General features: G+C 33.7%; 1 protein-coding gene across 2 annotated transcripts in view; it reads right to left on the minus strand.

Moving 5' to 3' along the window:
* Positions 1–15000, minus strand: part of LOC137657070 (transcription factor Sox-14-like) — a 148829-nt gene that overhangs the window by 43850 nt on the left and 89979 nt on the right. For both annotated transcript variants that reach the window (XM_068391435.1, XM_068391434.1), the window contains exon 2: positions 8886–9008. In XM_068391435.1, coding sequence (XP_068247536.1) covers positions 8886–9008 — 123 coding nt within the window. The remainder of the gene's footprint in view (positions 1–8885; positions 9009–15000) is intronic.

Here is a 15000-nt window from a genome sequence, read left to right on the forward strand (position 1 = left end):
GCAGACCCATTCAAACTCTCTTACTAGTCTCCGCAGCTTATGTTTGCTATCCCTAATGAGAACAGTGTCATCTGCAAGTATAAACCATTCCACACCACACTCACAAATCCTTTATTACTTCAGAAATTTGAGCCTACATCTATTGGACGTTTTCTGACAGGTCGTATCACTACATTTATAAAGATATTGAACAGTCATAGCGATATATACTCTAATATACTCCTATATACTCTGATATATACTTTAAACATGCCACATACAACACATTCATTTACTTTCAAATCTCTCATATTATTGTTTCTACACGCACTTGATCCTCCCACTCACTTCCATGCTGAAATCTTAATAGTTTTTCCCCTGTCAGCCCCCTTGTCCTCTGCTTTACTCTCTCAATGAAAATACTATCGTACACCTTATGCCTTCCCTGTTATCGTAAGTAATAATATACCCGATAATTTTCACGGTCACCTTTACCTTTATACAATGAAATAATTATTCCTCTCCCCTACTACTTTGGGACATTTTTTTTAAGTCAAGACATACAATGCGATATCTAGTCAACTCCTTAATCGTGCTATCACTATAAAGGCGGCTCATGAATAGAAGAGGCAGTGGACAGTGACAATGCTCTAGCAGGACAAAAGCCTAGAGACTGACCAACTGTATACCCATATGATCAGCGCCCAAGTCTGCTCTCCACCCTAGCTAGGACAAGGGAGGGCCAGGCAATAGCTGCTGATAATTCAGCAGGTAGACCTACAGACTCCCCCAAAACCCCCATCCTTAGTTCATAACTATGGTGAGGGTGCAGTCACTACAAGAAATTATCGAGTTTGAGTGGGATTCCATCTCCCGCCCAGCAGAACGCTAGGCAAGGACGTTTCTAATAAGCCACCACAGCCCTATAATAGTAACATCTTTCTTGTAATCATGTACTCCTGGTGTTATTTCTTTCCCACAAGTATCCTCAGTGCTACTATAACCCTTTTAGGTTTTGCATCACAAAGCCCTGTCTCTCTTCTGCTCTCCAAACTAAATAAATCATTGAAATGGTTTCTATATCAACACATGTCTAAGCATCCATTAATTCATATTTTTCCTTCCGATATCTATTTGTTCATCAATCTGTCTCTCTCCATTTATAAATTATTGTCACCCTGAATTTTGATTTTTTCTATATCCTGTTATTGTTACGTCCTATCTTTTTATATCAATTTATTCTCGAATGAACTATCCAACCTCCTGTAAGTCTACTCCCTCTCATATCTTTTAAGATACAACTGTTCTTGAAATAATCTCTTTTTTTCCTCTACTGTATTTTTATATCTTCGTCATAACACTAACACACAGTTCACACATACACACACACATAGACATATATATATATATATATATATAAACATTATTATATATGTATATATATACATGCATATATATATATATATATATATATATATATATATATGATTTTCTGTGGAACCGCTCTTGTTTGAGATATATATATATATATATATATATATATATGATTTTCTGTGGAACCACTCTTGTTAGAAAAATATATATGTGTATATATATATATATATATATATGATTTTCTGTGGAACCACTCCTGTTAGAGATATATATATATATATATATATATATATATATATATATATATATATATATATATATTTGTGTGTGTGTATGTATATATGTATATTTACACACACACATATATATATTATATACATATATATATATATATATATATATATATATATATATATATATATATATATTTATGGGCTTTAACAGGGATGGTTCCACAGAATATCAAAGGAAATAACAGGCCCAATCGTCCTTTAACTGCTTCACGCATCCACACAGGAGGAGCATCAGAAACATGTCTAGCACCAATACCCAAACTCTGCAATCACCCTTCCAGTATAATTCCCGAATACAACTTTCACGCGATAAGGCCAACCCTTTCTAGACCTCTTAAATATTGACATTCAGGATTCATATACTATCTACATTAATGTGTTTTGTCCATTCATCCTGTATGACCAAAATAGTATAATTCATTTACTCCGCTATCCTGATCTTTATACCCCAGGGACTGGATATCTCCATATTTCTTACCCTACTAATTCTTCTAACACCACAAAATCGATCTTATCATCTATTTATGTTCATCATTCACACTACACTCCACATCAACATGCAATATATATATATATATATATATATATATATATACATGTATATGTGTGTGTGTGTTTGTGTGTGTGTATTATATATTATGTATATCTTTATGGAAATACTGTATATATGGATAAATAAAATTACAGAGTGAATCCTGACTAGTTTAGTCTTACATCTTGAAAAATATATGGCGAGACTAGTTATGATTCACACTATATTTTCACTTTACCTATCTCTTTTTGTATCTAAGCTTGTTGTATATTATATATATATACATACATATATATATATATATATATATATATATATATATATACACACACAACAAATAGAGCTGTTTCTAGTTCACTTCAGGACAAATACCTCAGGCGTGTCCTTATTCTTAGTAAGGATACCTTATTGTGGTGAAAGGGTATGTGAATCATCATGATTGGTAAAGCTATCTTAGTCATCCCTACCCATACTAGGTTGGTTTGCTGTGAGTGATTAGATTAAAGTCTTCCATCACCAATCCGCCGTGGGCAGTGTGGGAATGAAATGGCCAATCCCCAAACATGATTAACGGCATGTCTGAGGACTTTGTGAACTAATGTCTTCTACATGTATGTATACATATCGATATTTATATCGATATATATATATATATATATATATATACATATATATATATATATATATATATATTTACATATATATATATATATATATATATATATATCTATACAGGGATAAATGAAAATATAATGTAAATCCAGACCAGTTTAGTCTATACATCAAGATATCATTTTGCTACAATAACAGTAAACAGACGCAAATTTTTATGGAATAAAGCCATTGAAAAAATAGTCACGTGTGTTGGAAGAGCCTTTTCCTTCTGAGAGGACAAGAGGACAAAAGTTTCTTCGGATGACAATTGAAATAGGCAGGTCTTCCAAGCCATTTGGAGAAAATACTTTCACTTTTTCTATATCAATAAGAGCTTTAATTATCTTCCAAAATTTGTTATATCCATTTTACACTTCCTACCGCATATCGTAGTACTGTACATTTACATATATCAATATAAATAAAATAAATTCATGCATGTGTATATTCGTAAATAGATACTTCACAAATATATCTATATCCATATATGTATGTAAATTAGATGAGCCTACTCACACACACACACACACACACACACATATATATATATATATATACATATATATATATGTATGTATATATATACATATGTGTATATATATTTATATATACATATATATACATACACACATACATACATATTGTATATATATATATATATATATATACTGTATATATATGCATATATGTGTGTGTATATATATATATATATATATATATATTCATATATACATATCCATAGTTATACATACAAAAAAGTTCAAATACACGCACACTTGTACGTATCCATATACATACATATAATTTGTATATACTCGTGTATGTATAATAATATAGCATGCCTATGATCAGTATATAGGAAAAACGGAATATTGAGTACTGTAAAAGCTGACTCGTTTCTCTATATTCTAATGACAATGTGAAAAAAAAATTAACACAAAACCGATATTTACATTACGACAGTACATAATTACTTGAATAAATAGTCTGTAACACGGAGGTAAGGGTTGCTCCAAAAAATTGAAATTTATGAAATTTGTAGATTTCTTTAGAGATATGTGCTTCGAGATATTAGATTTTCTGGTGATTTTTCTTTAAAATAGCGTAAGCTATTAATATTTTCTAACTTTATATTGCACTCTATTGATCGAAGCAATCAAATATATGAAAATATAACCAAAGTTTTTTTCTGGCCATGATCTTAATCAGTATCCCGCATATATATATATATATATATATATGTGTGTGTGTGTGTGTAATAACATTTATATATATGTGTATGTATGTATATATATATTTATATATATATACAGGATGTATTATAACTACAATAGAAAAAGTGAAAATACATATAGCAGTTGTCAACTTTCGTGATTTATACACACACACTCTCATACACAAACACACATAGATATATCAATATAAATATGTATAAATTTATATCCAGGAATATATATAAAGACATTTCCATACATACACACATATATATTCATACACACACACACACACACACACACATATATATATATATATATATATACATATATATATACATATACACATTATACAACAATAACAACATCAACAAATGCAGCCGTTTCTAGTAAGCTGCAGGTGAAAGGACTCAGACTTGACTTTATTTTTGTCTGGGGTTTGGCCAGTTTTCATCACCACGCTGGCCAACTTCGGACTGGTGACGGTGGGAAAATTCGTTTGATCGCTTACTGCAAACTAACTTGGTATGGGTGGTCATGACTAGCACAGCTCTGCTGATCATGACGATACACAAACTCTTTCGCCATGTTAAGGTATCCCCACTTAGAAAGGGATATATATATATATATATATATATATATGTATATATATATATATTCATATATACTATACTACCGCTTTGGGTCCTTTGACTGGCCAGACAGTACTGCATTGAATCCTTCTCTCTGGTTACGGCTCACTTTCCTTTATCCTACATATACACCGAATATTTGGACTATTCTTCACTTATTTCTCCTCTATCCTCATACACCTGATAACACTGAGATTACCAAATAATTCTTCCTCGCTCAAGGGGTTAACTACTGCAATGTAATTGTTCAGTGGCTACTTTCCTCTTGGTAAGGGTAGTAGAGCCTCTTTAGCTATGGTAAGCAGCTCTTCTAGGAGAAAGACACTCCAAAATCAAAACATTCTTCTCTAATCTTGGATAGTGCCATAACCTGTGTACCGCTGTCTTTCACTGTCTTGGGGTAGAGTTCTGTGATGAGCCGAGAGAAGGTTGTGACTCAAAGACAGGATGAAAGCAACTAAGTAACTTTATTACAGACTCTCGCCTTAATATACAAAAACTCAATGCAACAGGAAATTTCTTGTTCAACCGACACCGTACCGGTTAACAGTTAACGGTGAGAAAAACATACATTATTTCAGGTTCAATGCAACAGGAAATTTCCTGTTCAACTGATACCACACCGGTTAACAATTAACGGTGAGAAAAAGATACATGTTTATTCAGGTTCCTTTTAGTGCGAGGGGAGAGCAAAGATACAAGCATAATATATATACAAAATGAAATGTCGTTACTATGTACGATCGTGTGACACACAGTTGGTACATGGGTCCCCTCCCCCCCTAAAAATGACATACTGTAAATGTTAAATAGGGCGCCCTGAATCTGGAGTGGTAGTAGCAAAAACTGCGGCCGATTAGCGGCAGTGAGTGGCTGTAGAAATCGTTGGTTGGGATGCGAGCGAGTCGTGGATGATGGGTGGATTTGTTGCCGCTCCGGCTTGTCACGGGGTAGGCGTGTGTGTCCTATGGCATTCATAGGCGTGTGTGTCCAACGGCATTCATAGGCGTGTGTGTCCTACAGCATTCATAGGCGTGTGTGTCCTACGGCATTCATAAGCGTGTCCTACAGCATTCATAGGCGTGTGTGTTCTATGGTATTCATAGGCGTGTGTGTCCTACGGCATTCATAGGCGTGTGTGTCCTATGGCATTCACTTCAGCTTCAGTTGAAGTTGAATAGGTGTCCTCTTCGTCAGGAGTGGAGGCGTTGATGGAGGTTTTGAAGGTCATGAAGTGGCTGTCCATAAGGGCGTCGGCTTTGGTCATCAAGACCTTTTTGGGTAAACTATCGACATCGGGTATGGCAGCGCGTACAGGTTCGGATATACGGTGTATCCAAAGGGCACGAAGTAGGTTCAGCTGACAAAGAGAGCCGTCTGCGGCAGGTTGCAGGCGAGCGATACTGGTCATTTTCCTGAGGGCGAGCGAATCCCTTTGGTCCCCCCAACGGTTGTTGAGAGAGCTGAAAAAGCTTTGCTATACGAGCGGCTGGAGACGGCGAGTACTGCTGCAGAAGGTATGTTTTGAGGGCGTCATAGTAACGGTGAGGGGTGGGGGGGGGGTGAGAAGGCGGGAGGAGCGAGTCGCTCCAGGGTCACCAATGTGATGAGCCGAGAGAAGGTTGTGACTCAAAGGCAGGATGAAAGCAACTGAGTAACTTTATTACAGACACTTGCCTTTATATACAAAAACTCAATGCAACAGGAAATTTCTCGTTCAACCGACACCGTACCAGTTAACAGTTAACGGTGAGGAAAACACATACATTATTTCAGGTTCAATGCAACAGGAAATTTCTTGTTCAACTGACACCGGTTGATAGTTAACGGTGAGAAAAACACATACATTATTTCAACTTCAATGCAACAGGATATTTCTTGTTCAACCGACACCGTACTGGTAACAGTTAACGGTGAGAAAAACACATACATTATTTCAGGGTCAATGCAACAGGAAATTTCCTGTTCAACTGATACCTCACCGGTTAACAATTAACGGTGAGAAAAAGATACATGTTTATTCAGGTTCTTTTTAGTGCGAGGGGAGAGTGAAGATACAAGCATAATATATACACGGTTGGTACAGTTCTCTTGCATGAGGGTATACTCGGGCACACTATTCTATCTTAGATCTCTCCCTCTTGTTTTTTAATGTTTTTATAGTTTATATATGAAATACTCATTTTAATGTTGTTACTGTTGTTAAAATATTTTAATTGTTAATTATTTTTCTTGTAGTTTCCTTATTTCCTTTCCTCACTGGGCTATTTTCCCTGTTGAAGGCCTCGGGATTATAGCATTTTGCTTTTCCAACTAGGGCTGTAGCTTAGCAAGTAATAATAATAATAATAATAATAATAATAATGATAATAATAATGATAATAATTATAATAATAATAATAATAATAATAATGATAATAATAATAATAATTATAATAATAATAATAATAATAATGATAATAATAATTTATGAATATATATATATATATATATATATAAATTACATATAGCCAATATATATATATATATATATATGTGTGTATATATTTATATGTATACATACACACATATATATATATATATATATGTATATATATATATATATATATACATATATGTGTGTGTGTGTGCGTGTATACATATATGCATACATACACACACATACATATATATATATATATATGTGTGTGTGTGTGTGTGTGTGCGTGTGCGTGTATACATATATGCATACATACATATACACACACACACACATATATATATATATATATAGTATTTTACATATATATATCCATATATGCATGCATTTAATGCATACTTAAACTAATAACTACAATATTTGTTTAAATAAGAAATAAATATTTGAGATAATAAGTATGACATCCAAATTAAAATGACGAGAGAGAGAGAGAGAGAGAGAGAGAGAGAGAGAGAGAGAGAGAACCGAAGAAGAAAAGAAGTGACGGGCAGAGACAGACAGCGCTAGGTGGAGATGGACAGAAACGGACATAGCCGGACACGTCAAGTAACAGGGAGAGTGACAGCCATTTTCGTTGTTGGTCAATACCAACCATCACTTGGTAGGAGAGGGCGTCAAACGGGCTATCGCCTCTCCTCATTTTAATTAGTCAGTCAGTCAGTGGACTCAACGGCTCGTTATCTTCCTATCCGACCATCAATCCTTAGATCAATCAAAGATGCGACAACAGATGCTGAGACGCTACTGTAGAAAGGCGCCGGGGACCAGCAACTTTGGCCAGGTAGGTAGTCCTTGATGGTTGAGGAAAGTTATGAAGGGAAAGGGAAGCGCGACGCTAGAAGATGGGGTGAAGGGTTGAAGGGTGTATTGCGGAGTAAGATTTACTACGAAAATCAACACCAGGACATTTACTATTACCAAGAAATTGTGGGCGTTCTACGAGGAAGGAAACACGTGTTTGTGGAATTAATTAGGCCTTATGGCCAAGGGTACGTACCGTGGACGGTTAATGACAAGGCAGACAGCCTTGTAACAGGTAAATGAATAAATAACATATTCTACGAGAGAGAGAGAGAGAGAGAGAGAGAGAGAGAGAGAGAGAGAGAGAGTTTTATATTAAATAAAGATTGAGAGGGGAAACCACCGTAAAGGGCACTTTACATAAGAGGGAGGGGGCTTACTGGAAGCTGATTATCATCATAACAAGAGAACCAAATAGAGGAATTATGGGTTCAATGGCAATAGAGGGGAACGAAGACAAAAAGTGCACTGAAATTACTCTTTCATTAACGAAAACACGCGAATTCCACTTCGCTGCGATTAGAAGTCATTAAAGCAAAGTACATTGAGAATATTATATTGCTTGAAGACAATTCTGATATAGAACATTCATGTTGCTCGAGTGGGCACTAATGAATTTTGAAATATCGGAGCGATAACATTTTATTATTCGCTGATTTCGTGCATTACAGTCTAACCTCATTTCCCTAAATACAATGGGTACAATGAAGAGGGTGGCAAGGATGATGCATATGAAATCTCACAAATAATTATATAGACAGAATCAGAGAAAGGCAATGTTTATACGTTCATAAACTCTTGACGCTCAAATAGACACACACTAAACTTTAAAAAAATAATTTTTATCTCTAGCTTTTACACTATTTCCTTTACCACGAATTATAAAAAGAATTTCATGAGAATACTGGTATAACGTTCTTGTCTTACCTTAAAGGATCTAGTGCAGTGGGAAGGTAAGGGAAGCTGTATGGGTATCCATCCTTCTTCAGTGTCTTGGGCTTCCTGCGGGGTCGGTATTTGTAATCCGGGTAGTCCCTCATGTGCTGAGCCCTGCAACACAAGTTACACTTCGATTAAAAAAGAGAAAAAAAGTAAGCAAGATGCTTTTAGCGAAAAACACTTGCTTTCATTTTGAATTGGCCCTATATATCTTAATATACAAAATAACACGACAGAAAAGAATTTATGAATCGTAATAGGTTTATTAGTTACTTCAGATACTTAATTTCTTGGCCTCAATATTAAAATTTGCTAATGATGAGATCATTTTTATTTTACTTTAAACTATTGTTACTTTCAAACTAAAAAGTTGGTTCAATAAGAGGCTGACTATATGAGTCTTAGCAATATATATATATATATATATATATGTATGTATTTATAAATGTATATATATTTATATTTATATACATATATATATATATATATATGTGTGTGTATTGTATATATGTATATATACATAAGTATATATATATATATATATATAGATATATATATATATATATACATATATATGCATATATGTATATATATACATTTATATATATATGTATATATATACATATATATACATGTATATATGTATGTATATATATATATACATATATATATCTATATCTATATCTATATCTATATATATATATATATATATATGATAAATTTTGCACATTTAGACGTTAATGTATCAAAAATATATATGGCTTATTTGAATATATATATATATATATATATACACCTAATGTATACTATGCGTAAATACTATATATATATATATATATATATGTGTGTGTGTGTGTGTGTATTGTATATATGTATATATAAATAAATATATATATATATATTTATATATATATATATGTATATTTGTATATATATACATATATATATATATATATACATGTATATATGTATGTATATATATATATATATATACACCTAATGTATACTATGCGTAAATACTATATATATATATATATATATACATATATATACATATATATATATATATATATATGTATATATGTGTATATATATATGTGTATATATATATATGCCTATATATATATATATATATATATATGTATATATATACTATATATATACCTACTGTATAATATATGTATATAATATATGCATATATAGATATATATATATATATATGTATATAATATATGCATATATAGATATATATATGTATATATATAAATATATATATATATATATATATATGACTTGATGCTAGTAATCTAATCTTGGAAGTGATGGCACTTTTGCTGAGAACCAGGTTAACATCCATTGAAAGAAAATAAGTTTGTGACATACAGACATATGTATATCTACAATAAATATATATATATATATATATATATGTATATACATATATATATATATATATATATATGATAATTAGTCACATTTAATTGTGTTTATTCACACACTCATATAAGCTATAAATACCTCTTAATATTGAATTTACTTTGGCTCGGGATCAGAGACCCAAGAGGGAATTAACTTTATGATAATATCCTCTGGTTAGCCGTGGATTCGAAATCGGACCAAGAAAATTGAGGTTCCAGTGACTTATCACGGGGCCACAAATATACAATCTTCGTGGCACGGTGGCAATTCACTGGAACCTCTGTATCCTTTGTCCGTGTTCGAATCCACGGTCAACCAAAAGCTTTTTTTATGAAGCTAATTCTCCCTTCGGTCTTTGATCCCGAGGCAGAGTGAATTCAATATTAAGAGGTATTTATGGCTTACATACATAAATACACACTCACACACACACACACACACACACACATATATATATATATATATATATACTGCATATATATATCCCTATGGAATCTATCCCTTTTGATGAAAAGAGATCCAGCACCACACCATATCTTAGAACCTAAGGAGATCTGGTAATGTGGCAGGCAATGGACGATCTGTGTCAAAATACAGCACCCAGCTCTGCACCACTCAGCACCGAACCCGCATTGGCTGAGAGCGCCCTAATATATATATATATATATATATATGTATATATATATATATATACATATATATATACATATATATATACATACATATATATATACATATATATATATATATATATATATATATATATATATATATATATATATACTTTTGGGACAGCTTCCATCCGATGCCATTTTCTTTGAAGACAATTTCTTCATTGCCGTCAATGTGATTTGTATAGGATTCCACGTAATTTAGTTTCATAGACTAGCCTTAGGTTAAAGAAAGGATGATTGTTTAGTCTATTCTTTCACTACTGCACTTTTTAACAACCCTTTGTCTTTATCAAGTGATTACTAATCTACGTTATTTTAGAATTCACTTTTCTTTTATATTTGAGGGTTCAGATAACATTGTGATTATTAATTAAATAATGATATTTCAAATGTTATAAAAATACATATTCTATTACAGAGACGATATGTTCAACGGGTTAAGCAGTCAAGACCACTTTGGTGACCAGTCTTGCATGAGTTAATGGTCACGTGGCAGCAGCAGTGTGCTCCTCGGCCATCTCCAAGAGGCGACGTTCTTTCGGAAGAGGGCATGATTTCAGATGCCACAGGACATCCCACTCCATTACTTCCCACTTTAATTTGAGCTCGCTTTCTACTGTGGGTTAGATTGCAGTTAGAACCACGTTAAATGTTCAACGAGGGCCCCTTGAGGGCGTTGCTTACCGCTTCAGCTATAATGAGCTTACTGTAGTTGATCTCCTTTGAAAGATCTGAGTTCCGTTGATTGGTTCTTTCAGGGAGGTTTTCGGTCTGGATATCAATGAAATAATGCATGCCTACAGATGTGTTTATGTTTGAATGTAAATACCTTTAAGCAAATGCTTTGTTAATTTCCTCATATTATTGTTAATAGTAGTAGCAGTCAAGTTACAACCCTGCTTGAAATAAAAGAATGCTACAAGCTCAAGGGTTCCAACAGGAAAATCAGTCCTAGTGAGGAGTGGAAATAAGGGAATAGCAAATAGATTATATATGGTAATAAATAAAATATACAAAATATTTTGAGATGAATAAGAACGTTCAAATATATCAGTCAAATACAAACTATAACATGAGATTAATATCAAGATAAGGGTTAGCAGCTGAAGACCAGACAGGAGAACAATATTCGAAACAGGAACTCGACCTACTAACAATCATATTTTGTGTTCTCTCCCACCGTTATCCCTACATTAAGGGGTCGGTTGCCTGATGTGCCCTCTACAATATCTTCTATTAAAGGCATCCTCTTTCAATATCATCCTTCACCTTATTTCGGCATCTAATTCTCTGCTTCCCTCTCGTCTTCGTCCCCCACTAGTTGGTACCTCCTTAGCCCTCCTCTCTCCCCGTTAAGGTTCAACTTCATGCCCCATAATTTGCATCGTTCACTAATTTTACCTAGATCCCTATTAAAGGATTCAGCATCCATAGGTCTACGTTCAAGAGATTAAATAGATGCATAGGATCTCTCAAATTCTGAAATATTTCGAACTTTCTTTTTCCTTTTCATGAATTTTAAAGTTCTATTTTGAAATAAATTAATCATAATTTCATCTGAACCCTCTTATATAAAAGATAAAGCTGAGGAGATTGGAAATTTTTTTTCTTAAAATAAGTTCAAAATATATATTGATAAAACGGGAAAAAACTATATACTGGGTAATTCGAAGTGTTTTCGTTCTGATTTCTTTAGATAAGCGCCGACTCATGGCGAGTAGTCTGGGATGAAATACATCCGGTCAGGGAAGACTATGTTATGGCTTATAATTATATCAACATGTGAACGATTATTAGGTTTCCCACCTGCCGTTCAAATACGGTCGTCTGTAAAAAGAAGAAACAAAAGAAAAAAAATGAACTTGAATATCACTGGATTGAATTTATGAATTTGGGCAATATCACCTCACGTTGGACCTGGTAGTACATCCACTGCAGACTGTAAGTGCAACTTGGGTAAAACCCAGTCGTTGGACCATGGAGTAAAAGTTAGAGGATGTCGGACAGCAAGAAGGAAGAGAGAAAACAGGAGCGTAGACGGATAAAAAGCAGGTGATGCTTGGAACTTAAGAAAACATGCAGACCATTAGGCAATGCTACATTGCTTCGCATGAGGTGCACTGACAGCAGTACTTCCCTACGCAGATTTGAACTTTTGAGAAGCAAAGGAATGAAACTTCTGTAATTGAAGCGAAAATATATATTGATTTAGTACATTCTAAAACACATACGCGTTTCGGTATCCTTATCGGTATTGTTCAAGTTATTCTTATTATTGGTATTGTCGTTTTTGTTACTTTTTTGTTGCAGTTGCTAAAAGCAGTAGTAGTAGTAACAATACTGATGCAGAAGAAATTATGTAGCGAAACAGGTTACCTGATTTGATCACAAACACACGCAAACACACACGCACACACGCACACACGCACACACATACGCACACACACAGATATATATATATATATATATATATATATATATATATATATATATATATATAGATTGAATTACAAAAATTAAGTATGTAAAAAATAAATATTGTATAACCATTACAAAGGTGACACAGCTGAAAATTAATCACAACTGAAAATACGAAACCTGGGTTGGAAAAACTGTCATGCATTTATTAGGTTTGTATCAATCAGTAGAAAACATTTTGATCTACTCAAAGAAAATAGTGAAAAAAATTGAATGAAAAAATACCAAAACATATGAAGTTACCAATTAAACTTCATATGATTGACAAAGTATGACATGCTTGTCAGGGTGAGAGGATTTTCTACATTACCTTTGTATAAAGGGAAAAGGTTTGTGTAACGCCTTAAAAAAATTATAATGACATGTTAATGACGAAAAATCAATAGGACTGGAAGTGGGATTACAACGAGTAAAACAAAATGTATACATATGGCACAGGTAAACTTTGGTGAGATTTTCGACAGATTATAATCGTATATAATAGAAAAAAATATTGAAATATAGATCGTTTGACAGACATTGAATTTTTTGGGGGGTTGCTATACCAATAACCCAAGTTATTTTTCTTTTTTAATTTGATTTACAATCAAAAGATGTTGGAATAAAGGAAGAACTCCTATGTGAAATCTGTCAGTGATCGGTAATGAGATTCAATTTCTTCAGAGTTTATTTTCCGTTCGCTTTACAAAACCCAATCCTCCTCTGCCGTCTTGCTCCACCTTCTTCTTGAGATCCCCTCCCTACCTCCCTCCCTCCCCCAGTCCCCGCTCATTCTCGAACCATCAGTCCCTCGAGGCCTTGGTGCAGCTGCTAAGAGAGTAAACAGTCAAGGTTCCAGGAAACAATGTGAAGAAGAAGGGATTACCGGGGCTTTTTTTCCATCATATGAGAGCCATTGTGGGAATGGTCTTTCTTCCAAGCGTGTTTCGGAAGACAATGAGTATCTCCCAATGTTGAAACAGACACGGTTCCATATTTAAGAATGCATGAGAAAATCAGAGTGAAGGGGACTAAGAGGGAATGTAAAAGCTTTAGAAAAATTGTAATGGGAGGGAACAGGGGATAAGCTTCGCAAGGGACACGCCCTTAAGGAAAAAAACCAGAATGACGTGAACAGGTACAAACTGATGGTTGTGCAGAGGGCACTTACCGAAATAATACGTTGGAATTTTGCAATATTGTGCGAAATAAATCGAAATTGCTCACACACAAAACGTTCCAATTTCACGCATTTCTAATTCAGAAGCTGCTTTAAGGCTCAACAAGCACATTTGCATGGATGGCCGTATTCCCTTTCGCCAAATGACTTGCAGGAAGCGAGAAGTAACGAGAGTTCGTGCTGCCACAAAACCCTATTCGTTATGAAAACGTGAACTAAAGTATAGATCATTTTAGGACGTTCACATCCTCTCAGAAATTCCAGTATGACTCATAATAAGAATCGAGCATTTTCCTTGTCTAGTGAAATATATGACATAATTCATCAGTCAACCTCAAAAAAAGAGGGGAAAAGTATAAAAAAATACTCATTT

Source organism: Palaemon carinicauda, chromosome 18 (genome assembly GCF_036898095.1).
Source record: "Palaemon carinicauda isolate YSFRI2023 chromosome 18, ASM3689809v2, whole genome shotgun sequence".
NCBI lineage: Eukaryota > Metazoa > Arthropoda > Malacostraca > Decapoda > Palaemonidae > Palaemon > Palaemon carinicauda.